General features: G+C 43.4%; 1 protein-coding gene across 4 annotated transcripts in view; it reads right to left on the bottom strand.

The window, feature by feature from the left end:
- Positions 1 to 4,884: 4,884 nt before the first annotated feature.
- The window catches only part of ZUP1 (zinc finger containing ubiquitin peptidase 1), a 237,305-nt gene continuing 216,942 nt past the window's right edge, over positions 4,885 to 25,247 (bottom strand). For all 4 annotated transcript variants that reach the window (XM_083176835.1, XM_083176834.1, XM_083176836.1 and 1 more), the window contains 6 exons: positions 20,169 to 20,337; positions 16,335 to 16,523; positions 12,259 to 12,427; positions 11,969 to 12,123; positions 7,553 to 7,773; positions 4,885 to 5,103 (listed from right to left, as the gene is read on the bottom strand). In XM_083176835.1, coding sequence (XP_083032961.1) covers positions 5,056 to 5,103; positions 7,553 to 7,773; positions 11,969 to 12,123; positions 12,259 to 12,427; positions 16,335 to 16,523; positions 20,169 to 20,337 — 951 coding nt within the window. In that variant the 3' untranslated portion in view covers positions 4,885 to 5,055. The remainder of the gene's footprint in view (positions 5,104 to 7,552; positions 7,774 to 11,968; positions 12,124 to 12,258; positions 12,428 to 16,334; positions 16,524 to 20,168; positions 20,338 to 25,247) is intronic.

The raw sequence follows: 25,247 nt of genomic DNA, 5'->3' as shown, positions 1-25,247 counted from the left end.
TTGCTTGCTTGAAGGCTTGCACTGGTAGCACAGTGGCTTTTGACAAGTATACCACAGAAGCCTCTACCACTGGAACATTTTCCCAGAGGTCTGCATGATCCTCAGGCATGGGATACAGGCTTAACCATCTATTTTGGCATCTAAAGCCTTTTGTCAGGGGTTTTCCAATAAATCTTGTAAACCCCTGTCTGCAGAGAGATATCATTTCCCTCACGCTGTCTCTTAAAAACAACCTTAGCAGGAGTTTTTTACTTCACAGACAAATTCAATGTCTGTTTACAGCAGTAATCAAATCCTCCACCCCTGAGGGTGAGGACTCTTCAAAAACATCACCCTGAACCCAGGGTATGTCTGTGTACTCTCCCTCATCAGCAGCTAATAATGGCACTGAATAAGACCTTTTAGGGGTCCCCCCAGAATAACCATAAAGCTTGTCAAACAAGTAATTTAAACCTGCTGATTCCCATAGCAGTATCCTGCATGACTTGTAGAAGTCAGGATCTGTCTGGGTCCGAGGCAAAGAGCTGGCCGGACTGCTGAGAGAATGGCCCTGGTCTAGGGAAATTACCAGCCATCACTCTGCCTGTCCAGTAATGCACCAAAGCATTTTCAGACCTGTCTCAGGGACTCAGCCCTCGCAAGGTCCGATGCACTACCCTCTGGGGTTCACTCCCCATGGGTTTCACAGCAGCGCATAAAATACAAAAGCCCCCCTTAGGGACAAATTTCAGTGTACAACCACTGCAAGCGCTCAATGCATTAAAGGCTCCCTCCCCCAAAACCACAGACTGTTGCTCAGACATGATGTTCTCAATAACACAGTCACAGCATTAAATGTACATACATTATATACAGTGTACTCAGTCACTTAGCTTTCTGTAGTCTTCAGAATGGGGAAAGCGAAGCCCAGGAAATCCAATCACTCTGTCAGGATCAGTAAGCCAGCTCAGCTCCGCTGCAAGCGTTCTGAATGGCGCCAAAAACAGAGTGAGGGAAGGGACCAAGTCCCTGCTGCTGCGGGGTCTGTGACTTTTGGCGCCAACTACCCCCAGACAGCCGCTCCCATTGTAGGATCTCCTCGTTCCAGTATCTCCCCCTCAGCTGGGGACCACTCGGAACATGCCTGTAACAACACTGCTGTCCTCTCAGTATAGGAGCTCAGTGTGTAAGCTCCGCAGAAAATGGCCGCCGCCATCACGGAGCGCCTGTCCCCCATGATCCCCACCTAGCGTGAAGCCGGTTTCAGAGCGCTCCGGAGCCCAGGCAGCTTCTTAAAAGAAGCTGTAAGCGCTGCACAGGGAGGCCAGACAGCGTCTCCCTCGTGCACAGTGAGCTGACAGGACTCGTTTCTGTCAGCTCCTGCTGCGCTAGCAGTGCGAGGATTCACTAATGAGAATCCTCACACTGTGCCTACCTAGCTAGTGTAGAAGTTAATAAAATAATAAAAACCCTAACTAACTCTACTCCTTCGGCTGCTCCAGCAGCCCTTTAGAATAGCACCCACTCCAGTGGGCACCTAACACGAACTGAGGAATCTGGGATGCAGTAGGGGAGGAGCCTACCCTCCAAAAGCTTTAGGATAGGTGCCTGGCTCCTGCGGACCCTCCTACATCCCAATGTGAAGCTGTGTCACCAGGACCATTGAAAGAGAAAACCCACGCAATTACGGGGAGAATATACAAACTCCACACAGTTAGGGCCATGGTGGGAATCCAACCCATGACCTCAGTGCTGTGAGGCAGTAATACTAACCATTACACCATCCGTACAGCCTGTCGATCCATTAGGAGGGAGTGTGTCTTGTATGAATGAAGGAACGCTCTTTGCAATCAGAAATCCAGAACTGGTACTGGATGATTTGGATTAACAATGTCCTGCGCTACCTTCTAATGAGGCTGCCTTAGGTTTGTCACTTAAGTCTCCCTCAGACCTTGAGATACTATAGTGGCACTGGTTGGTGTGACAAATATACCGGGTGCCAAAAGATAAAATCAGGGAAATTTATTAAACAAATAGACATACTCAATTAAAATAACTTGAGTGGATTCTTACCCCTAAGTTTTTTTGAGCCAGCAAGGGATGGTGTTATGGCATGGTGATGGTGAAGTGCACCCTGCCTTGCTCCAAAAAGTTTTAAACGCATTTCGAGCATCAAAGTGCTCTTCTTCCTCTGCCCATGAAGAAGAGCACTTTGATGCTCGAAACGCGTTGGTGTGACTGACATCACCTGGTACCTGTGAAGAGACCTAGTGCTAAGCTTTTTGGAGCCAGCAGGGTGCACTTCAGGACTGCATCCCTGCCCTAACACCTTCCTTGCTGGCTCCAAAAACCCTTGGGGCAGTTCTGAATTTCTACCCCTAAGTGCAGCACGTCTTGGGAAGGCATTAGAGATGATTTTTTCCAATAGATCTTCTAGCCATGAGACTGTAGAAGAGCAACTGTGGTCCACAAATGATAATACAATAACTCTGGAGATCTGGCCAACAAGAGCAGGTCATCGAGGCAGGGCACAATGCGAACCCCCTGACAGGGTAGGTGTAATACCATCACTGTTGAACAATGCGGGGCAGTTTATTGTGGTTCAGGATCAGTCAGTGCAATATATCTGGTTTGTCGACCAGGAAGAGGGTGGTGTAAAATATCTGATCGCGCTGATTCTGTGGGACCAGAATAATAATATAGGAGAACAACAGGGAGTAGAGGGAGTGACGTAGAACCACCTTTTTCACTGAGTCCTGTGGAAGACCCAAGCGAAAATCTCACTCTAGGGTCCCCCAGGTGAAGGCCCATCCAGGCAGGCTGCATGGTAGCAGGGGGTCAGATAGCCCAGGGCTTTTTGACATGGTTCCTGGAAGTCTTAGGCGCTGGGATTTGGAAGAAGCCTGTCCCAACTCTAGCCTGGTGTCAAAAGGAATGAAAGGTAGTTTTGGGTCAAAGAGGGCATCTCTCTGAAAGGGAAGGGCCTCCAAATCCACATGCCAGGATTGTAACCACAGTGTGCATCTAGCTACCCCCGTAGAAGCAGACACCTTTGAAGCCAACACCACCGAGTCTAAAGCAGCTTCCTTAAAGGTACATACTTGCCTTTTGTATGTTGTTAACATTTCTTGACAGCTAGTACCATCAGAGTCCTCTCTCCAATTTTTCCGCCCACTCTGTCACTGCTTTGGCTACCCCGGCTGCGGCCAGGGCAGGTTGGGTAATTGCCCCTGCTTGGGAATAAGCTGTTTTAAGGAAATTCTCCAACTTCCTATCAGAAGGATCCTTCAGCGAGGAAGTATACAGAATTCGCATTACAGAGGAGCGTACTAAGTGTGCTTAATTGGCAATTACCGTTGGAGGTACTTCCCACCTTGAGCTATCTTTGGGAGGTAGTGAATAAAAGGAGGTCCACATCTTAGAAAGTTGAAACCTTGGGACATTTTCATTATTGTTCCTAACTGGTTTTCTTGCTGCTGGTTGTTGACAACTTACCAACAAAGTGGTCAGGACTAACCAACATCACCTGCCTTCCACCCCTGGATTACAAATGTACCTGGCTAGGTACCTTGCTGCATCATTTTGAGGACACTTGGTGCAATGCTATCTAAAATGGATTGAAATCCTCTAGCGGCACCAGGTAACTATCAAATCTATTGCAGGCTCTCCATGCCACATCTGTCATCATAATTGATATACCTTTAACCGAGCAGCACACCAGTAACGGGACTTTCACCCAAAATTTCCCTCGCAGATTCTGGTCTGGGCCCATTTGCCACAGTTGCTTTTAATCACAATTTATTTTTATTTTTCAACTTATGCTTGTAATTTTAACTGTGTCAAACTTTTAAAATATACATATACTATAGGTGTTGTTAATAAATAGTGTTATTCTTTCATCATCCATGCGCCACTTTTCTATTTTTATTTTTGCCTATTTGATCGGACTGACTATCCCACAACCAAGTGGCTGCATTGACAAGGCACCCCTGGCAGCACCTGCTGACGCTACCTAGGTAGCTTACCCCCTTCCCTTTTCAGGTTCCTGCTGAGAGAGTGCAATCACCTGAGGATGCATTCCTTATGACGCCACACATCGGGGAACAGATATCATCCACCTCCTGAGAAGAGATCAGAGAGCTTACAAAGCAGTGGAGTCTGGGCTGTAGTCTCACACCTATCCAGTAATAGCTGGAATGAGAAGGTTTAAGGGGTTAACTCAACAATCCAGCAACAGCAGGATAGGAGATTAGTAAATAAAGAAGCCTGTGAGGGGAGGAGACAGAGTGAGGAGTAAGGTACCTGTGGCGTGCCGTTAGCTATGCACCATGCATGTCCCAGAGGTGGCGAGGTAGCAACAGGCTGCCTCATCTCTCTCTCTCTCTCTCTCTCAGGTGCCTCTCTCTCTCTTAGGCGCCAAACCTTTGGTGGTCCCAGCCTATTAATGTCATCGGTGGTCTAGTGGAAGGGTGCAGCGCTGCCTAACCCGCACCTCACCTACCCCCACTGTCATCACCACAGGGAGCCTTCTCTTACCTGGACGGCAATTGCGCGCTGCTGGAGGACTTCCAGAGCTGCAGAGGCACTGTGGCAGTAGTGACCAGACCAATAACTGGTGCTACCCCTGCCGCTGCCAGATGCTGAGCAGCAGAGCAGACAACTCTTTACAGAGCACCCAACACTGCTCAGAAAAAAATAAAATTAGCCGGCACCAAAGAAATTTGCCGGCACCAAAGAAAAAAAACAGTGGGGTGGGGTGTACGGGAGACCGGAGCATGCTGGGTACAAATTTATAGCCCTTTGGTGCCTGCTCCATTCCATCACCTCTCCATACCAGAATATTCACTCCTGTGTCCCTTTCTGGACAAAAAAAAAAGATATATAATCAATAGTAATACCACACACTCAAGAACAACAGAAACAAATACATGTTTTATTATTACAACAACATTTAAAATATTTATATCTGAGTATTTGTACAGTCATACATATACAGTAAGTATAAGAATAGAAACCATAATATAAAAAAAGATCCAACATGTTTTGTATTGCTTGGCTACAGGTAATCCAGTTATTTCAAGGAATCCTCTCAGCTCTGAAGACTTTTGACATTTGTAAACGAACCTTCAAATAGAGAAACACATGTAGTTATAGTTCTGTATTATTCAGTCTTTGCATTAATGAGATTAGTAATGTGATCATTTATAGTAAATTAGCACAACGGAATTTGCTATAAGGAACTATTAATAAATAAATGAAGTAACCACGGAGTTTAAAGCTTCAAGTTATTAAGTTACGAATGAGTTGAATGTAAACATTCTGTCTGGCTTCCTCCCAATTAAATTTGTTGTAATGTCTATCGATCAGCTCACATAAAAATGCATCAACCTGGGTTATCTTTTTAGTGGAAAACAGCTACAAAACAAATAAATGTCTCTGGTCCATTTACCTTGGAATCCAACCCAAGTAGTGAACAGTAGTGGACACTAGTATGACCTAGGTTAAGGGACAGCATAAATGGGTTACCCAGGTTGTCCCACTTAGGACCCGTTTACAGCATTCTCAGAGCCCATACCTCCACAACCGCAGAGTCCTGTGGACAGTAGGGAGGTTTGGTGAGACAGCAGACGTGGTCATAGCTGCTGTGCGGACAGCAGCACCATCTGGGTAAAAGGTGTGCTAGAGGCAGCCAAGTAGCTTCTAGAGTGCTGTGCTTGCACCAGCATGAAGTTATCAAATTTCTGTAGGGGAGTGGCCTAATGGGACCAAAGGCATGGCCCAGGAGTCCCAATCTGCCAGTTCCCGATCTGATCCTGCTTGGAACAGTGGGGCAGATGTATGAACGGTCGTTATGGGGGAGAAGGGGTATTAGCGCACGTTATGTGCACTGATACCGCTTCTCCCCCATGTATGAAGCGGCCGGGATGCGGTAAAGGACAGGGGCGCTATGCGCCCCTGTCCATATCGGCGCTGCTATCAAAATGATAGCAGGCCGAATGTATGAACGGTCAGCATCGCTGACCGTTCCGCACGAAGCCGGATTTGGCTTCGCCAGCATCAGGCTGGCGAAGCCCTATCTAAACAGCAGGGACAGCGCTGTCCCTGCTGTCAGCTGTGGGCTGCGCTGGGGATCTCGCGTGAACAGCGAGATCCCGCGCATGCCCAGTGCGGCCGGCCTGGGGACAGGAGATAGCGCATCAGTATTAACTGATGCGCTATCTCCAGAAAGGGACATCGCCGAAGGGGGGAGTTAGCGCTCCCCCGCTTCGGCAGACAAGATGTTAATACATCTTGTCGATGTCCCTTCCTGCTTCGCCTCGCTATTGAGGCGAAGCAGGAAGTATCATAGCGGCGCGATAAGCGCTGCTATGATACATCTGCCCCATTGTTCCAAATACCAGGTCAGGTCCCTTACTACAGTGGAAAAGGGATATAAACTTCTCTAATAAATTGTACAGATATTAGTTGTCACAGAGTAAAGCAGTAGGAACATACAAATAAGGATTAATTGTTAACATTAAGATGACTAAACTGTTTTTTTTTGTCTGCATTATTGTAGAAGTTCTACATTACAATAAGAATGATGTAAAGGTGGTATCTGCCACTGATGTAAAACTTTGCTTGACCAAACTTAAAAGAACAGCTAAAGTCTCTAAAGTCAGCAATTTGTTTTTCTTTTCATAGTACTGTGTAGAGGGTGCTGTGAAAAGATAATACAAGTAATCATTCTTTGGCATCACTTTATAACCTAAATCAACTTTAAAACATGTAAAATAAAGTAAAATGTCACTAGCTTAAAATGTTATATTTACAAGAATAATTGGTTAATAAACTACTCTTAAGTTTAACAATACACATATATTACATACTATGGGGGGTAGTCAATCCCCCGCCTTATTTCAGACGAGGGAAATAGCAGCGGGTGCCTATTCAATGCGGTCTTTCACGAAAGCACTGAACCGGCATCTCCGCAAAACGGATCCGACTTTAAAAAGCAGTTGGGCCCGTTCTGCCGAGAACGGCCGTGGCCACGGACACGCCCCCTTTCCAGCACTTGGCAGACGGGACAATGAATCCCGCCTGCTGAATCTTAGTCGAGTGGGCAGAGAATGGACAAGGGTCATGACATGTTGCACAGCTTCATTTTTGTTTGTCTACTCAGACTAGTCCCAGCAAGGACAGAGCAGAACTGCTATAATGGCATATTATAACACACAATTAAATGATATTTGGGGCATCACGGATGGTGTAATGGTTACCATTACTGCTTCACAACACTGGGGTCATGGGTTACCCATCATGGCCCTAACTGTGCAGAGTTTGTATATTCTCCCCGTGTGTCCTCCCACAATCCAAAAATATACTGGTAGGTCAATTGGCCTCCAACAAAATTAACCCTAGAATGTGTGTGTGTGTGTGTATACTCTGTAAAGTCCTTAGAATATGTATGCGCTATATAAGAAACTGTTAATAAATACATTTCTTTAGTCACCAGTGTTAGCCCTGTAAATATCTAATAATTTTACTGAAAATTATAGCAACCTAGGTTAAATGAAATGAAATGTATACTCACTGCTTTTTCTTCCGGGAGCAGAACTCCATCTACTGCAACAATCTGGTACTGCTTATGTTTTAAGCTCCCCACGTATTTACGGAGATGTTTAAGAGCAGCATTGTCTATATTGCGCTTCGATAACCTCTGCATAGCTTCAGAAGGACATCCAGGGTCGAATATTAATAGACAGTAGGATTTATTTTTCCTCTCTTCAATTCCCACAATTGTGCGGCTGTGACCTGCAGCAACCAAAATGTAAGATATGTATATAATTGCAAAACATTAGGTAAAAGTCAAATGACTGCAAGCACCAACATAGCGCCTGCTACAACATAATTGGAACAGATTTTATTTGTATATAATTAAACATTTGCATTTAGTTATAAAACATAAGGGCACATTCGAAGGCTTAAGCATAACATATCTATAAAGATGTCCACTTTCTCCTGGCTCTACCACATACTATATATGGGCAAATGTATGCTGCTTTCTGGGCAATCGCTACACATGCATAGTTATCATGGATTGAAAGGGGAGTCTGAATGGGGGAAGGGGGGAGAGTTGGGTTGTAAAATGATATGAATGGTGAGGAAGTGGTTGAGAAACACATAGCTCAAAGATCATCAAAAAAAGGGAGCAGGAAGGGGGGGTTGTTTTCCAGAGATGGGTTGGTTTGGTGCTCCTGTATATATATGTCCAAAAAAACATGGGGAAAGTGATTAGATATATATTCTGTACTCTATTAGGTGTAAAGCTAGTTTGAAATATATAATTTGACTCAGGTTATCTGTTATATTATTGTTTCGGTTGATAATTGCTTTTAAGTTTGTATATCTTATAGGTATCTACGTCAAATATAGGCATTCTGGATAATCATTCATATCTATATCTCACCAATAAAGTTAGTTATAATAAGTAAAGACAGGGATAAGATCAAGGTGATCCAGGGTACTGCGTCAACATTTCAGTCCAGACGGACCTTTATCTAGACTTAAACAGCAGGAGCAACAGATAACCGTGGCACACAGCAAGTCACACAGGAGACACAATGAGCAGATCGCCAGGCCCCTCCCTTATAGGTCACAAATCGGTGAACTGCCTACCGCTTGTGTGTAAATTGGCTGGATAATCTCAAAAACAGAGGATAAAAGGAAAAAAAATAAATAAAAAAAACACAACTACATACTACAGACAATGCCAATCACCGACTCACAATGACCTGCAAACGGCATCTACACCGCAAGATACCCAGCGTAAGATCAAAACAGGTCTTCAGAAGTGCATCAGGAGGGACTGGAAGTAACTCATGGAGGTAAACATATATACAATGCTGCTTATAAACAAGGTCCCAATTTGAAACAATTAAAACCGCTAGCCTAGTCCATTATGAAAAGCAGACTCAAGACTTTGGTGAAAAATAAAAATAATAAAAAATATATATATATTTAGTCTTTATATTGGCATATATAGAGAAGTTTCTCCCACAACACTGAGAGCATGCAGATGTAACTGTAGCTATAAGATTCTTGGAGGTGCCCAAAGGTCATTATGGAAACCATAGAGCATTGGATGCACAAGTATTGAACTCCCAGGCCAATCCCCAGCCACACAGAAACAATTTGACACCGCAGGAATGGAAAGACCTAGAAGATCTGAATAGCTAACATGATGTGCTAATAAGACCATCGGACAAGGGGGGTGGAGTGGTGGTGTTGGATGTACAAGAATACTGTGCAGAAATCTATACCCAATTGGCTGATACTAAAATCTATCATTCTTTAGACAAAAAGCCTACTCATGTCTTTAAGGCCAAGCTTGATGCGAATCTTGATAAAGCAGTGATTGATAAATGCATTTCCTCTGTTGTTTAAGATTCATTCAAATCAAAATTCCCTAGAGTGCCTATCCTGTAAACAATGCCCAAAATTCATAAGAGGATGACAATCCACAGAAGCAACCCATCATATCTGCCTGGGGGTAGTTATTCATTAACATCCCTATCTATTTGGACTGCTTTTTGCAGCCATGTGTACAGGATAGAGGGACTTATTTAAAGGACACCACTGGGTTATTTCTAGTCTACTTAATAACGACATGTTCGATATTGAATGAAGAGGATATGTTTTTTTGGCAAGGAAGTCTGCAGCAAGATATTATTATATAAGAAGTACATAAATGATGTCCTGCTTCTGTGAACAGGCCCAGCGGCTGGATTCATCAAGTTTGTTGCGACAGTTAATTGATATAATTGACCTATCAGAAATGTCTAGAAGAAATTGCCTTATTGGATGTAAAAATTGCAGTGAAAGATCAGAAATGGAGAACAAACCCACTGATCGTCATACCCTGTTAAGGGCAGAAAGTTATCAACAACCGGCAACAAAGAATAGTTTAACCTATTCTCAGTTTTTGAGAGCCAGGCTTTTTAACAGTGATCAGGCATTCAATGAATGGCTTGAGGAGATGACTTAAGTACTGTATAATGAGCATGGTTATTCAGACCTGACCATAGATAAGGCTAGAAATAAATACCGAACATTTCTAAAGAAGAAGCGTTCACAACTTAAATAAAAATTAAGAACAAGGATAGATTGCACTGGGTGCAACGTTTTGAGAGAGCACATCATAATATCAGAACCAATACAAGCTCGCTGTGGCCTATCATTCAGAATAAGGATTTGAAAAGTTTGAAACTAATATCATGCTTTTCTTTAAAAAAAAAAAAAGGGGGGAAAAATTATTAAAGATTGGCTAGTTCATTCAGATGTCACCGAACATATGCAAAACAATAAAAGGGTACTGAGAAGGAGCCCAGGTTACTACAGATGTACAGGATGTACAACCTATGATCCCCTTTGAGCATTTTTTTTGCATCTGCATATACTGTAGGCAAACTTAATTCCATCAAGTATGCTTTAATATGTAGCAGTACTTCCGTATTCTGTATGGTCAAGTGTCCACGCAGCTTATGTTACATTGGCAAGACCATTCGTTCAAATGAAGGAGCAATTGGCCTTGCACCACAATGCAATTATAGCAGCTCTTAATGGCAAAGTGTCTGAGCAGCCCTTAGCCAGACAATTTGCAGAACAAAAAACATAAAATTTAGCGAGATAAACACTTGAAACCAAAAGAAGGGGTGCCCGGCATTTGAGTTACCGGCAATTGGATACATATTTTGGACACTGTGAAACCCAGGGGATTGAAAGATCACTTAAATTTAAATGTATATTTATAATGTGATCCTTGCTAATGTAATTGAAGTATATTTTTTATGGAACATTAATTGTGATCTAGAATTGTATTAGGTCCTATATGATGTAGATTCAGTTTACTATGCACTTTATATAGGGGGCAATTGTTTTGTTTAGGTTTACACAGCTGCCACAGGGTTGTCATGGCATCAGCCAGCCTCACAGCACTGTGGGGAACGCGGACCCGGAATTTGCAGTGTGGCAGGGGTGCCTGGAATACATGATCGGAAGCCCATGCAGTCATGGCTTGCAGGGATCGTGGCAGCTCCGGCGAGAGAGGTAGTAGCACTTTACCATTTAAAATGAGCACTTTTTTTTAGGTCTTATGCATGTAAACTGAAGAAGAGCATTAAAGCCCGAAACTCATTTCTTCCATAATTGAGCCTGCGTCTGATTCTTCTTATTTACAGAGAGAGCTAGAGAGAAAGCACCAGAGAGATATCCAGAGATCTGTATTAATATATATTAGTGGTGATCCGCACTTTGCATAAAGTTGTCAAACAATGTCCTGCATCTACACAGTCTGCAACCACAGGTGCGAACATATAAAGGAATGCTCAGCTTGGCGTGGTCGCATCTGATACAACCATGCCATGCAAGCGGTTATGTAGAAAGGGGCGATAATATCCAGAACGAAAGATACAGGTGACTTCACACCCACCAGTATGAAACACTAGAACAGGCATGTCCAAACTATGGCCCTCCAGCTGTTGTGAAACTACACATCCCAGCATGCCTTGCCATAGTTTTAGTATTCCCTAATAGCAAAACTCTGGCAAGGCATGATGGGACTTGTAGTTTCACAACAGCTGGAGGGCCATAGATTGGACATGCCTCCACTAGAAGATATACTGTATGTAAACAAGTTGAACCTATGTTTCTAATATCACTATATCAACTGTACTTACTAGTTGATGACAGCATTGTTGAAATGTATTTGACAGGCACGTTAACTACTGTATTGTTAAAATTTTCACTATCCTCAGGATCATCTGAAGGCCATAGAATACATAATGAACCTTATAGAGGCATTTGTTTGAAAATAAAATGCAAGACAGTGTTTTTCAATTGGACAAACCCATATCCATGTTAGAACAAAATGTTTATTCCTGAAATACAGTCAAGCCACACTAATAAGACATATCTAGTGACCTAAAATGTAATATGGACTGTACCTCACCTTGGTGCTGAAGGTAAATGGCTGGTTTGGAAGAACATAATACCTTGCCTCCAGTTTCATTAGCATCAGATGCATAATAGTTATGAACCCACTCAAACAAGAGAGGGTGTGTTCCAGAAGGACTGCTTGGCTTGTGAAGGTCAAGTATTCGACATCTATACAAAATATTTTAATTAAAATAAAAAATCAGAGAAAAAAAAAATCTGGTGATCTAGATTGCAATCGATCAAGTCTAAGGCCTCTCAAGACATTGGGATAGATGTCCTCTGTATAAACATGATATTACTTACTTCATCTTCAGAGATGTTAGAAGGCAGTAAATTTCAGAAGCGCCAATCCAAGCCTTGGTACCCTGCAATTTGCCACTGAAGTGAGAAGCACCCTGAGGATCAAATCCTTCTTTCCAGGCATCCTCAATCAAAGACTGAATTTTCGGAATACAAGGAATATGCCTATAATCTAAAGTAACAAAAAACAGTTTACAGCTAAAGATTTTAATAAGATTTTACCATGTCATGCTTCTATTTTGCTACACAGCCTGACAAATTACAGACAAAAAAACTTGCTTGATTTTCCTTAAGCACTTTGGGCCTGAATTGAAAATATACAGATGATGTAGCTAAACTAATTCATTTTGAGGCTATTCACACCCATGATTAGTTGCTGTGGGTAACATGCACATACATGTGCATGTAGCCACAGCCTATAGACATTACATTGTCTAATGATGGGTGTGAATAGTCATGCATCCTGGCAATAATGAGGCTTGTTACATCTGTACATAAGACATTTTTTCCTCAACCGTTAATTTAGGGTAACGGTGGTGTGGGGTGCGGTGCTCCTGGACTGGGTGCCTTTAGTGCGGCATGCTCTTACATTCTATTAACACTTTTCCCTCACTAACACTATCTTTATCCTATTTTAATTACATTCATTTATCTCTCCCTTTTATATAGCTTCGGCTTCCTATCACTAATTATTAACACTTAGTATATCACTGGCATGCCGCGCTGGGCTTCCCAGCTTATGATGGTTTTTGGGGTGCCGCACCCTGCACCTAGATATAGCGTTAGGGACCCCCAATATACAGAGAAGCCTTGACGCGGCTTGGGGGCATAGCATACACCTGCGCAGGTATATGTAACCAATATCTCTGAATTCTATTATCATGTAGTGTTCTAGATTGGTTACTAGCATTGCTCAGTGTGCTGAGGAAAAAATGTCTTGTTTTACTTACCCAGTAATTAACCCCTCCCTCATGCACCTGGGAAATGCTACTGAACTAATTGAGCATCTATCACTATCTGTATGTATGTTGTTAGAGGCAGAAGGGAGCCCATATTAGGAGGAGATGTGGGTCCTGATATGCCACATGGAGTAGTCAGGGGTTGCTCCAAGGTAGGTAGCTCTTAGTTTGGATATATCAAGTAAGGAGCCATTATCATGTGGCTCCTTGCTGGTTAATCGTAGACCCAATTTAGGGTAACGGTGGTGTGGGGTGCGGTGCTCCTGGACTGGATGGGCTGGGTGCCTTTAGTGCGGCATGCTCTTACATTCTATTAACACTTTTCCCTCACTAACACTATCTTTATCCTATTTTAATTACATTCATTTATCTCTCCCTTTTATATAGCTTCGGCTTCCTATCACTAATTATTAACACTTAGTATATCACTGGCATGCCGCGCTGGGCTTCCCAGCTTATGATGGTTTTTGGGGTGCCGCACCCTGCACCTAGATATAGCGCTAGGGACCCCCAATATACAGAGAAGCCTTGACGCGGCTTGGGGGCATAGCATACACCTGCGCAGGTATATGTAACCAATATCTCTGAATTCTATTATCATGTAGTGTTCTAGATTGGTTACTAGCATTGCTCAGTGTGCTGAGGAAAAAATGTCTTGTTTTACTTACCCAGTAATTAACCCCTCCCTCATGCACCTGGGAAATGCTACTGAACTAATTGAGCATCTATCACTATCTGTATGTACATCTGTACATAAACCTGATGATTTTCATACAGCTCTGATAGTTGGGTGTCAGTAAAATCCATACAGGTCCCCCCTAAACCACAGCCCGATTGACGGGACACAGTAGTGGATCACACCAGCATGTAGGTGGTGTCTATCTTTTGCATATTTTCACACAGTAGAGGTGTCCAATTATGCAGGCCCTTTGTGCATGATTCAGAGGTGGATGCAAAGCCAATGTCTGCGCTGTTGGCAGTTGTTGCAGCTAGCATCTTCATGCACAGTGGTTCTGTGACAACGTTCTGAACAATCATAGTGGGAGTGAGCCAGAAGTCATTCACATGGCTACGAAAATAAGATTCACAAGCAGAGACTGGTGATATGCAATATTCTGTATGTGACTGCAGCATTATCTGCTACGTTACAGGGTTATGTAGGAGTGCACAATTCCAGCAAAAAACAAAGCACCAAACGCTACAAAATTTACACAAAATGCCGAGAGGGTCTGTTTGGCGTGACCAGCAAAGATGTATGAAGACACAGGTGTAGTTCTGCCTGTCTCATCACTCTGAAGCATATTTCAAGCCACACACACACACACACAGAAAATGAGAAATACCTCCTAAAAGGTGCCCATACATGGAGCTTTTTCTCCATGCTATGCGCACATCAGATTAACCAGCACAAAAAGTAGGCGCAGCCCATACTTTTTGTACTATTTCACATCTAGTACAAGATGCTGTAGCACATCCCATGTTTTTTTGTATTCGATGCAATCAATTAATGTATACATTAAGGTAGTATGTTGTCTATAAATAACTGTGTAAATGGATTTGTCCTTTTGTACATCTACAGTATACACATGTAAAAGAAGTAATGTACCTGAAAATCATTAAGATATTAAAAGGAAACTCCTGACACTCTGCCTGTTGCATGTAGGGCAAATAATAGATAGTAAAACCAACATCGACAATGATTAATCATCTATATGTCTAGTGTCTGATTGTGTCTCTGAAACACTACCATCTGTTGGCAGCCAGTGAAACTACATCTCTTTCTCTCTCACACATGCACAAACAGAGGCAATCACAAGGTAGCAGATTAGCTTTTGAAGCATTTGCTTCAAGCAGGCTTACTAGTAGTGACATAACTTAAGTATTATAATGTTGCTATATATCAATACCCAAAATAAGCCTAAAATACCTGATTTACCTGAAACTGGATATTTGTGATCAGTAAGAAAACACTCTGGTCTCGGGCCTGTAGTAGAATGGAGTTCACTGGTACAGCAGCTATGAATTAAAGTGGTTTCAGGTTGGTTTGCAAAAGCAAACTCCTCCTTTAATGGACAAAAACATGTGCACTGCAGGTGGGGCAGATGTAACATGTGCAGAGAGAGTTACATTTGAGTGGGGTTTGTTCGAACTGAAATATAAATTGCAGTATAAAAATAAAAGCAGCCAGTATTTAATCTGCATTTAATCTGCACCGAAACTCACCTAAATGTAACCCCACCTGCAGTGCACATTGTTTTGGTCCATTAAAGGAGGAGTTTGCTTTTGCAAACCAACCTGAATCACCCCCTAAGCTGGGTACATGCTATATGATCTATCTACAATTCGAGTAAAGAGTAGATATATCATTAGCAGGTCAGAGGGTATGCAAACGCTTAGTCCATGAATGGTGACGTTCATAGTCAGATCACTGCGGCTGTGCAACAAAGCCGATAGCCAATGCATCTTTAGATATATTTGTGCATCTGATTGTATTTACGGACAGTCCACTGACCACCTGTACACTTGCTGCAGGGACTGATGTCACAGCTGGGCAAGTTCAAATGCCGCTCAGCTGGATGACAGGACCAAGATATTTAGCAGTAAATTGATAAGTGTATATGCTTACCTGGTTTGGCCTGTGTGAGCATTAGGGCGGGTCTGCAGATATCTCGGTCCTGTATGTAACCAGTTGATGTTTAATGCATATTGGGGAAACTTTGGGAGTCAGCAATTTTGCAATAAGGAGGTTGCAAGGGTTGCAGAGAATGACTTTGCCGGTAAAGTGGCACTAACTGTTTGGGAACCATTAGAAAGATTTTATGATTATTAGATCTCCTTTGTCCAACCTTCTACGATGTAGAATTGCAGAAACAAAGTTAATCTCTGCCATCGTGAAACACCAGTCATCATGAATCTCTAGCCACATAAAAGCATCCCAGTTAATTTCCCAAACATTTCTAAGAGGAGGGAGGGGGGGAACAGACAGTGCAAAACTCTTGACCAAGAAAAGACCAGCCCTGCATGGTGTGCACAGAAGTTTATATAATACCACATACTATTTTCTTATGAATACTGGTCAAGTCCACTGTAGAGTAGTAAAATGTCTAAGTGAAGACATACCTTGCAAGCAGTGTCTGTATGAATCACTCATTAAAATGGATGAAAGAAGCATTTGAAAATTTCGAAAGCCACAACCCCATCCTCTGTCTCCTGCAGAATTGCTGTAGTGATCCAAAGGAGAGCAAAGCCAGACACGACGCACTTCAGGAGCAGCGATATTATAATAGTGGTGTAAAGCTTCCATAACTCCTTTTCAGACAACAGCAGAAACAAATAATTAGGATATCACACACATAAAAAACAGGTACATCTGCATTCTACAGGCGAATAAACATACTGTAATGTAGGTCTTGATGTTGCTATTGGCACATACACCCAACTACCATTAAAACACAATGGATTGGAATATTCTGGTGCCAAAAAAAAAAAAATGTGGTACTTGTTTCCTAGCACGGCGCCCAAAATTTCCATCTTATGGCATCGCATGCCATATAGCCGCATACGATGCAAGCGATGCGATACGATTTTTAATTGTATAAGCCACCCCCACTATCAACATGAACCTGAAGCGTGGCGAGCGCAGCGAGCCCCTGAGGGGTAGTGGTACGCGTCCTCCGACCTTTTCATACCCCCACTATTCACGTCGGCGTGGAGTTGATTTTAGATAGTGAGCGAGCACAGCGAGCCACCGAGCCCAAAGCGTGGCGAACGTTTTCTGTATTATTTTTATAACAACAACAACACTATTTTTTGGAAAAATATATATAAAAATATATATATATTATATCTATATATATAGATATATATATATATATATCTATATATATATATAATATCACTCACCCAGCCTCCAAGAAGGAAAGAAAGGAAAGGACCAGCACTCACAGTACTGTGAGTGCTGGTCCTTTCCTTTATTTCCTTCTTGGAGGCTGGGTGAGTGATATTATCAATTATTTATGGACCCTGCACCACCACCAATGTTACGATATGCTACGGATATATATATATATATATATAGTACTTGTTTCCTAGCACGGCGCCCGTCGGGTCCTATCGCATACCTTAACTTAAGGTATGCGATGGGACCCGACCAACCCGATTTTCGGCCTTTAAACACGTTTATAACGCACTCTGAAAATCGGTCGCATCGCATGCCATTATAATGGCATGCGATGCGACGACCCGATTTTTACATTGTAACCAATGTAAAAGGGGTCCCTGAGACCCGATTTTACATTGGACCCAATGTTAAATGGCACCCAGACCCGATTTTTAATTGTAAACCCACCCTGATGGTGAATTATATCAAATGCCCCCCCCCCCCCCATTGTTAACGCCAAGCCACGATTAACGTCAACCTGAAGCGTGGCGAATCCACATCGGCGTAGAGTTGATTTTATATAGGGCAGTATTCAATGTCCCTAATCGCGATGTGCAGCGAATCCTGTTTAGGATTCGCTGCACATTCGCCGTGTTCCGTAGGGCTGGAGCCCTCGCTGCCAGCCCTCACTGACACAGTATTCAATGAGGCAGGGGCTCGCTGCTCCTGACCGCAAATGTGAACCGAGCCTGAGGACGGCGGCAGGCAGGGAGATGGAAGTCTCCCTGCCTGCCCCAGAACGTATGTGGGGGGGGAGGTGGGCTCCCCGGGAGCCAGGCAGCACAGGCTGCCCCCCGTGAGAGCCAGCAGGGGACCGGGTATTCACTGCACCCGATCGTGCATATGTTATGATCGGTAGCACCAGCATATATCTCTCTACTTATCACAAAATATCTCCCATCTCGACCACTCCGCTCTGCACAAGATTTGCGTCTCTCTTCTGTACGGATCACTAGCTCCCATTCACTATTACAGGACTTTCATCGGGCTGCTCCCATCCTATGGAATGCCCTTCCACGTACAATAAGACTCTCCACTAGCCTCCAAACTTTCAAGCGTTCCCTGAAAACACACCTCTTCAGGCAAGCCTATCATATTTAAGTTCTACATGCACAACCCTCTGAGGCACTTATGTATTATATAGCTTCCCTTCTGGACTTGTAACTTGGTGGGACTGCTATGCTATTACTGGTGCCTGTCCTTGTGTTTCCCCCCTATATCCCTATAGATTGTAAGCTTGCAGCAAGTCTGTCTGTTGTTACCCAGTTGGTTTTATCACTGTCTACTATTGTAAAGCGCAACAGAATCTACTGCGCTATATAAGAAACTGTAAATAAATAAATATATGAATATCTAATGAGCGGCTATAAAATATAATATTAATATTATAAAATAAAATAATATATATTTTTAAATTAAATATATCTTCATGTGCTATAGGCACATGAATAAAAAGAGCATGACCCTTCACAGAATAAAATTCCTGATTTTTTGACACCAAATGTAAAACAACAACTTTATTTTAAAAGTTCACTTTCCACTTCACCATAAAAAGATGGCGATTTGCTACACGGCGAAAATCACTTAGAAAGACAGCGAGAAGTGCACGTTGAATAGGGTGATTCACTTTCTGACCCAAAAAATCACCTTCCAACGTGAAAATAGCACAAATTTGCCGTGAAACAGGGCGAATTATCCTCATTGAATACTGCCCATAGTGTGGCGAGCACAGCGAGCCACTGAGCCCGAAGCGTGGTGAGCGCAGCGAGGGGACGCGTAATACGTCTGAAGTAATGCGCGTCCCCTCGCCACTACATAAAATCAACTCCACGCCGACGTGGATGTGGTGGTATGAAAAGGTCGGAGGACGCGGGCCGCCGCCCCACGCGGGCTCGCTGCGCTCGCCACGCTTCGGGTTGACGTTGATCATGGCGTGACGTTAACAATGGGGGGGCATACAATGAAAAATGGGGTCGGTCGGGTCGATCGCATGCGATTTGTTTGCATGCGATGAGATCGACCCGATTTTTGCGACCCGATTTCATACAATTAAAATCAGTGGCGCCGTGCTAGGAAACAAGTACCAAAAAAAAACAAAAAACACCTCAGTAATTTTGTAGATTTACGATAGCAGCAGATTTGTAACCAGTATTACCTGGTTGCCTCTTGGTGCTCTGTGCTACCACTGATTAACCAATGTGTCACTTATTTAATAGTATTTGATGATCTAGGCCGTGTTGATATATTGCTGGTATAGATAAGCAAGGTATGGTTTGGCGTTTTGCAGGCATCTGGGAAGGTATGCTATTTATACACATTCAGATGGCACATTTAAGGTTTGCCAACTCTGGATTAGTATATGATACTTAAAAAGCCACTCTTACTTATTCTTGGTGCAGGTATGAGGAGTGTGTTTAAACTTGATTTTTTTAAGGGATTTCTATAAAAGAAATGGGTGGTAAAACAGGTCTTATGCCCCCATTCACGGTCTGTTTTTTCGGTCCGTTCTGTACTTTTAAAGTACACATCGGATCGGATCGCATCCCTAGTGCATGCAGTGTGCATGCACTGCGATCCGATACGATGTGCACCTAGTACAAAAAGTATGTGCAGCACATACTTTTTTGTACCGTACTATGTGATGCGCGGGAGCGCGCATCGCATAGTACAAAACGGAGCCGGACGCAACGGAGCGTCTATGGGCTCCTTTAGTATTAATTATATTCAGATTTTTGATCTAAACAGAAAGTAAAAGCGATGTGAATTTGCTCACAGCTCATTGTCGGGGCATACACACTGGGCGGCTTTGAGCCGAAAGTCGCTCAAACCTGCTGTTTCGAGCGACTTTCAGCTCAAAGTCACCCAGTTTGTATGGGCCTTCAATTTTGCAAAGCATGGTGGTGGAAAGCAAAGAGCAGGACACAGACATGGCATCAAATGAACAAAATGTACTGTAAATCGCCCATTTTAAGCTCCCAATATTGAGTCCCATAATAAAGGGAAAAAGTACCAACCTGATGTTCTTGTTCTACCATCGTCTAGTCCTGTAGCTAAAGATTCCATCATTTGTACTTTGTGCCGGTGAAACTCCATAGGCTGAACTCGTCCCCTTGCAACTGCCCTTTCTAGATGTTGCATGGATTGTTGTCGATAGCCACCAGAATGATCTAAACCAAATTGTCTCTAGATGGAAAAGTTTCAAAAAGAATTAGCCCTATAAGTCTATAATATGACAAATACTAATGCCATTTTTCTGAGGTCTGTTTTTTTTGTAGAAGGGAAATAAATCTAAAAGTAAACTCTTGAATCTGTAGTTTGTGATCAGCTGCACAGGAATTTTTTTTTTAAAGGAATATTCTGCTGATTGAGACAAGGGGATGATTCAAATGGATAAATGTTAACATCTCCCAGATGTATCTCACTAAAATCATCTCTTATATATATATATATATAGTAAGAGCCTATCTCATCTATCTTCCTTAAGGCCGCCATACACTATGCGATTTGGCCCTGATTTCACCCGATCCAGATGGATCGGGCAGTGAAATCGGACCAAATCGCAGGTTTTGACACCCGGTCCGACCCGATGCGCGGTCCCATGCGCATCGGGTCAGAGTCGGGACGTCGGACCGGCTGCACATACCGTCCGGGTAGGGGGGGGGGGGGGGACACGCCGCTAGTAGTGCGGACTCTGCGGGGGACACAGGCGGCAGTGACATAGAGCTGGGCCGGGGGAGCCCGGGAGCTGTCAGCACTGAAAAAAAAAAAAAAAGCCCATACAATGAATGGGCAGCCTGTGATTGGCTGAGCGCTCTCTCAGCCTGTCACGCACACACACACACACACATACAAAATGTCCAATAATAACGCACAGTCCAATTAAAATAAGGATCCGTCCATGTAGATATAAAGAGTCATGTAGTGCAGCAGATTCTCCAGGAAGAGGCTCACCAAAGCCTCAAGTAAGGGCCATATAGAGGAAAATCAGAGAAGCACACAATGAGCGTAGTAATTCACAACACTTTTACTGATATATAAGCTCACGTACATGAAAGTTTAAAACAGCAAATATACTCATGGATAAATGACAGCCCGGGCGGCAGCAGCCAATATCACCATGGTGAATCAATACAGTATGCAGGCGGCGAAGCCTAGAAGCCAGAAACTGGGAGCTGGACAGATCACAAGACGTCAGCAGCGTCAGGAGATTTGGATCTACGTCACTCAAGAGAAACGCCCCTGACGAAACACATTGGTCATGTCTTGATAAAGGGCTAGCCGCCCGAAACGTTGATACACACACCTCTGTGTTTATTGGAGTTATTTATTGAAAACTGCCGCCGTGCAGTATTGAAAACCTTCTGAGTGCCCTCAAATGTACTGTACATATACCTCCCCCGTGGATTGAGGGGCACCCAAGTCAATATATATATATGGATAAAGAGCAAAAACAGAGTGCGCCAATATTATATAACTCCACCACCAGATATGGAAAAAAAAAAAAACTAATAATTACAGACAAATAACAATTCAACAATTTAATATAAATTCATTAACAAAAAAAAAAAAAAAAAAAACTTTTCCATCTGTTTGAAGTCAATCATTCAGTTCAGTATGACAAGGAAAACACCCCAGGCGTTTCGTCATAGCGACTTCTTCAGGGGTAACTTTCCATAAGATGTTATACAGTGAATATAAGAATTCACTACAGGTTTAACTCCTTCTGATAAGGATGGATATCATAAGGATACTAATATTGCGCATAATTAGACTGCATCCATTTCCATAAAAATACTTTTAAAATCAACTGGTCTGGAATGGATTTTTCCAAAAATTGCCTCAGATAGGGTCAGAACAGGTAAGTCTATCACCTGCAGCCAGTTCTGACCCTATCTGAGGGGGTGTGGTATATTTCACCGACAGTCGGGATTCTGACAGTCATTAAAGTCTGAATCCTAACTGTACAGCGGGGGGAACGTAATGAAGCCCTTGCGGGCTCGCCACGCTGCGGGCACGGTGGCGAGCTGTGCTCACCATCTATTTTATTCTCCCTCTATGGGGGTCGTGGACCCCCACGGAGGGAGCAGTCGGGATTCTGACGTCGGAATCCCAACTGTCGGGGAGCCGTCCGGCACCCATCTGAGGCACATATCCTGAAGATAGTGCAAACAATAAAGCACTGAAACGTTGGTATTTACATCAACACTGTATTGTCTTTTATTTAATCTTGAAGGAACCGAGTGCCGCACCTACGTGTGTGAGATATATATATATATATATATATATATAAATGTGGCGATAATAAGCGGCACTCGGAGGCTGACGTAAATGGTGAAAGAAGAGGACATTTATTCCTTGTGCAGATGTGAAAACATTTTGGAGCTCGGGGGCCCTGTCGTCAGTTCAGGGAAAGCACAATTGACATACATACAGTGTGAAATTTATAGGTGACTTACCCGCCCCCTGTGGGTCCCGTCCGTGTCCTCCTCCAGCGGCTTCCGGGTTGGCGCCGTCTCTGTGACGTTGCTGGCGCAGGTCCGATGGTCGCGATGGTTGCGTGCGGGACGTCACTGATGCGCGCTCCCGGCTGCCGGCTCTAGGGTCACGTGGGGCGGCTGTGCGCTGTAATGATGTGTGGCAAAGATAAACATAAAACTCAGTCACAAATTTGCATAACACATGAAGGACAAGTACAGTGATAAAAAACTGTTTCCGTATACATGGGAAACGGATAAATTTCAGTGGAAAACGAATGCATGGTAGTGACAATACTATACAAAGGGAACAGTGGTATTTGACTGCCATCTACTGGGCAGAATGTGAACGTGTTGCTATATTACACAAATACATATAACGTTACTAAACATACTTTCTAAAAAATGCGGACAGCATTTGGGGACTGTCCCTGCAATCTGTGTACAACAGTCTACATGTGCCAGGGCAGAAGGCTATGATAGTACCTGTGCGTGTCTGCTGTCTAATGAGGGATATGCTATCAAGTATTGCATACTCCCATGTGGTTAAAGGGCAACATGTGTGTGTACAAGGGCAGGCAAGTGGGTGCCTATGTATGGCACCCTCAATATGTAAGGGCAAAAAATTGTTTTCACAGTAGTGTACCCCCTCTATGGAAAGAGCTAGAAAAGTGGGTGTAGGTTAGTTGTCAACTGACTATGCTCTGTAGGCCGATAGTAAGAGAATGCAACGGGAAATCTATGCTAAACCCTATGTAAAGAAGTGCTCTGTATGCGAGACACAAAGCCTGACCCAAGTGGGAACAATTAAAAGTGAGATGGATATTCTGGGCCTACTGTATTATAGAAAATTGTATAGGCCAAGGTTCTCATTGAGCCCTCTGGGTTGTAATGAATCTAGTTTGAAAATCCATTGGGATTCAAGCTGCAACAACTTTCTGGATCTATTGCCGCCTCTGATGGAGAACGGTACGTGGTCCACTATTTTGTACCACAGGGTTGCCATGCTATGTTTAAATGTGGCGAAGTGGCGAGCCACTGGCTGCTCATTTTTGCCGGAAATCAGGGCTGCTCGTATGGCACATCGATGTTGAGCTATTCTGATTTTTAATGTGCAGTCAGTCTTCCCCACGTAATACAAGCCGCAGGGGCAGGAGATCACATATATAATGAATTTGGACGTACATGTCAAAGGCCAACGTATTTTAAATTTTTGCCCGGTGTGCGGATGTTGTATGGTAGTGCTGGGTGTGAGCGAACTGCATGTGGTGCATCCCAGGCAGCGATAACACCCATTTTCACGCTGTCTGGTGCCTGGTGGACTGGAATTGAATGCAGTAATATCTAGCTTTACCAAGCGATCTTTAAGATTATAGCTACGCTTGTAGCTTGGTAATAGTCTAGTTTGTTCGAGACTTTTGAGATCCGGGTCTGACGTGATAATGGGCCACCAGCTTTTCGCTAGTCTGGTTGTGACTGTACTAGACGTACTAAATTCATTAACCCATGGGATGGCTGGGAGTTGAGTTTTCTTGGGTTGGCTGCTAGTAATCATGGACAGTCTGTCCTGTGCCAGCGCCCTGTCTTTGGCCTTGCTTAGACTCGCCCTGGGGTACCCTCGTTGTTCAAATTTGCGTGACATCTCATCCAGTTGTTGTAGGCGCAACTGGGGGTCCGATGTTATTCTGCATGTACGCAGGAACTGCAAGTAAGGCAGTCCCTCTACAGTGGATCGTGGATGGAAACTATTATGCCGAAGTACAGTGTTCCGATCAGTGGGCTTGATGTACAGTGCAGTATGCATCTGATCCTGCACTATACTGATGTTAACATCCAGAAAATGGATTTCCTGTGGGCTGGAGGTCAGGGACAGTTTAATGGGATGGCTGGAAGCGTTTTGTGCTGTAATCAGGTCCTCTAAGATGGTAAGGGGCCGTTCCATATGATCAAAAGATCATCTATATAACGTGTATATAGATCTAGATGCCTGAGTATGGGCTCTTCACGTAAAAACAAACTTTGCTCAACCTCCCACATGTAGGCATTTGCAAAGGACGGGGCGACAGGAGAACCCATCGCACACCCCCTGTCCTTTGGAAATAGAACCTCCCATCAAACAAGAAGAAATTATGTTTTAAAGTGTAATCCAATAGATCCAAAAAGAACGCGGGATCTGGCCCGTTGTATCGTGGGTTGCTGGAGATGAGGTTACCGACTGCCCGGAGACCCTCTGCATGGGGAATGCATGTATACAGGCTCGATACGTCTAACGTTGCTAATATGGTACCCTTGATCACATAATCATACATGGATAGAATGCCCAGTAGTGCATTGGTATCCTTAAGATAGGTGGGTAATGCATGAATACATGGTTGCAGATAGGTATCAAGATACACTGAAATAGGCTCACACAGCGACCCCCTGGTTACATAGTTACATAGTAGGTAGGGCTGAATAAAGACTTGCGTCCATCAAGTTCAGCCTGGTTTTATAATAGCTTGTCCCTTCTAGTATAGTATGCTCAGGTATATTAGAGAAGGATTATGTTACTCAATGGTACCCATGGATGTTTTTAACCAATAAATGTTTGTCCAGCCTTATTTTAAATGTATTTATAGT

This window comes from Crinia signifera, chromosome 3 (assembly GCF_055691185.1).
Source record: "Crinia signifera chromosome 3, ASM5569118v1, whole genome shotgun sequence".
Lineage (NCBI taxonomy): Eukaryota > Metazoa > Chordata > Amphibia > Anura > Myobatrachidae > Crinia > Crinia signifera.
The sequence above is the reverse complement of the archived record's forward strand: the minus strand, read 5'-3'. Positions and strand labels throughout refer to the sequence as shown.